Genomic DNA, 2,684 nt, shown 5'->3' with positions numbered 1-2,684 from the left:
ATAAAAGAATTTAATACAAAAAAATAAAGGAAATAATGTAACCCTCAAAAAAATAATTAAATTTGTCTTTAATTGTCTATGCTCGTCATGTATCAAACCACTAAGGAAAGGGGACTCTGTCTTACTCTGCTCAGGAACCCAGATGTCCTCAGCAGGTAGTCTGATGCAGGCAGCTAACCTTTTTTAGTTCATGAATAAAAAAAGTTAACATAATGCTCTCATTACTTTTCATTGTTTTCCAGGTAAACTGCTTTTCATACCTGAAGCCGGGAAGGGGAAGAGATGGAACCTAGGAACAATGTGACTCACTTTATCCTCTTGGGGTTCACACAGAATACACAGTGGCAGAAAGCACTTTTTTGTCATGTTCTTGTTCTTCTACATTTTGACCATGGTGGGAAATCTGCTCATCATCGTGACTGTGACTGTCAGCAGGACCCTAGACTCACCAATGTACTTCTTTCTCTCTAACTTATCACTTATTGACATTGTTTATTCATCCTCCATTTCTGCAAAGTTGATTTCAGACTTATTCTTTGGGAGAACTATCATATCCTTCAGGGTTTGTATGCTTCAGCTCCTCACAGAACACCTCTTTGGTGGCTCAGAGGTCTTCCTCCTGCTGGTGATGGCCTGTGACTGCTATGTGGCCATCTGTAAGCCCTTGCATTACTTGGTTCTCATGAGGCAGTGCGTGTGTGTGGTGTTGCTGGCCGTGTCCTGGGCTGGAGGCTTTTTACACTCAATAATTCAGCTCAGCCCTGTGTATGGCCTTCCTTTCTGTGGCCCCAATGTCATCGATCACTTTATGTGTGACATGTACCTCTTGCTGAAACTCGTCTGCACCGACACCCATGTTGTTGACCTCTTAGTGGTGTCCAATGGAGGACTAGTCAGCTCCACGGCATTTGTGCTCCTGCTCCTCTCCCATGGGGCCATGTTCCACTCTCTCAAGAACCTGAGTCAGGAAGGGAGGTGGAGAGCTCTCTCCACCTGTGGCTCCCACATCACTGTGGTTGTTCTCTTCTTTGTTCCCTGTATTTTTATGTATGTGAGACCAGCTAAGACTTTCCCCATAGACAAATCACTGAGTGTGTTTTACACCGTCATTACCCCCATGCTGAACCCCCTAATCTACACCCTGTGAAACTCAGACATGACAAACGCTATGAAAAAACTCTGGACAAGGAGAGCTGTATAGGATAAGTGATCCCCACTATGAGGGGATTCATTTGACTGCAATGCTATATCCTTAGGATCCATAGCCTTCTGAAATCACATGCTAACTTCTCTTCCTTCCAGAGCTTTTCAGTAAATGCAGTTAAAGAAGGCTCTGTATGCCCGTGCCGTTAATATGTTTCTCTGCTGCAGTGCGATGTCTCATCACTGTACCTAGTAAATTGTGAAGCATATATAGTAGGGAGTCAATAAATAATATGTAATACATTTGTGAATGACAGTTTAGAGCATTACACTGGTTTTTATTTAATTTCTGCATTTAGTTTTTTTGTACCTTAGACTTTCTTTTATGTTGTTTTCATTATAGTAGTAAAATATTTAAATCCTATGCAGACTCCTCTTTAATTTCATTTACATTACATATAAAATTTTTAGTGCCCCAGTTTTACTTTGGAAAGCATAATCCATAATATTAAAAATAGAACCCAAACAAATGGTAAAATTTCAGAGCAAATCTGCTTATCTCTCCCCAGGGTCTCCCAGTGCTGCTCTCAGATGCAAGTGCCCTACTGAGTATCTAAGATACTTTGAGTAAGAAATATTATCACTTGTGACAAGGTTGAAGTTGAAGGACATTATGTTAAGATAAGACTGGATACAGAGACAAATACTGCATGATATAGTTGATAATAATCTATAGTATACTTGAATTTTGATAAGAGGGAAGGTCTTAAAGGTTCTCAACACAAAAAGTTAATAAAAAATTTTAATGATTGACGTGTTGGATGTGTCATGTAGCTTAACTGTGTTGATCACTTCACTATATATATCAATACATCACACTGTACACCAGAAGCACCTATTGTTTGTATTTGTCAATTATGCATGAAGAAACCTGAAAAATAAAAAAGTAAAAAAAGCAAAACAATACTAATGATACTATTAAAATATGATTACTATACAGTGCAATTTAACATTTCTTTGCAGTGCCTTTTTGTTTTTTTTGGTACCGAGAATTGAACTTTGGTCCTTGCACTTGGGGGCAGGTGGTGGAACCACTGAGGTAAATCCCTGGCCCCTGCAGTGCCTTTTGTCTGTCAAGTATATTCCAGTAGAGATTTACATTTATTATAGCTGAACTTAATTTCGGCTGTCCATTTGTCTTTGTAGTGACATTATCAATATTATGAAGGTTATATTCATGTATGGAAATATTTGTCTTCTTGTAAAAAAATCCAAAGAAATAAGACAGAAAAAATATTAGATACAAAGGAAAAAGATAGATTCCAAAATAACAATAGGCAAGGATTTCAATGTCCCTTATTCACCAATGGACAGAAAATCAGCAAAGAAATATTAGAGATAAATTACACTATGCACCAAGTGGACCTAACAGACAATGGAACAGCTCATGAAATGGCTGCAGAATACATATGAACAAAGAACTAATGATGTCCCTGTGATGTAGATTAATCTCTAAAACTTCTCCCTGGAGGAACCCAGAG

The 2,684-nt window shown here is 38.4% G+C and overlaps 1 protein-coding gene across 1 annotated transcript; it reads left to right on the top strand.

Annotated features, from left to right (window-relative positions):
• Positions 1-282: 282 nt before the first annotated feature.
• Positions 283-1,201, top strand: LOC101710980 (olfactory receptor 4A47-like). Its single transcript, XM_087204850.1, is given in 2 exon segments — positions 283-357; positions 359-1,201. Coding segments are annotated over 2 exon segments (918 nt in total).
• Positions 1,202-2,684: the final 1,483 nt, after the last annotated feature.

The sequence above is a fragment of the Heterocephalus glaber genome, unplaced genomic scaffold (assembly GCF_053883595.1).
Source record: "Heterocephalus glaber isolate CG9 unplaced genomic scaffold, H.glaber_assembly_v1.0 deba00000592, whole genome shotgun sequence".
NCBI lineage: Eukaryota > Metazoa > Chordata > Mammalia > Rodentia > Bathyergidae > Heterocephalus > Heterocephalus glaber.
Note: the sequence above shows the minus strand (reverse complement) of the source record. Positions and strands in the feature narration are given on the sequence as shown.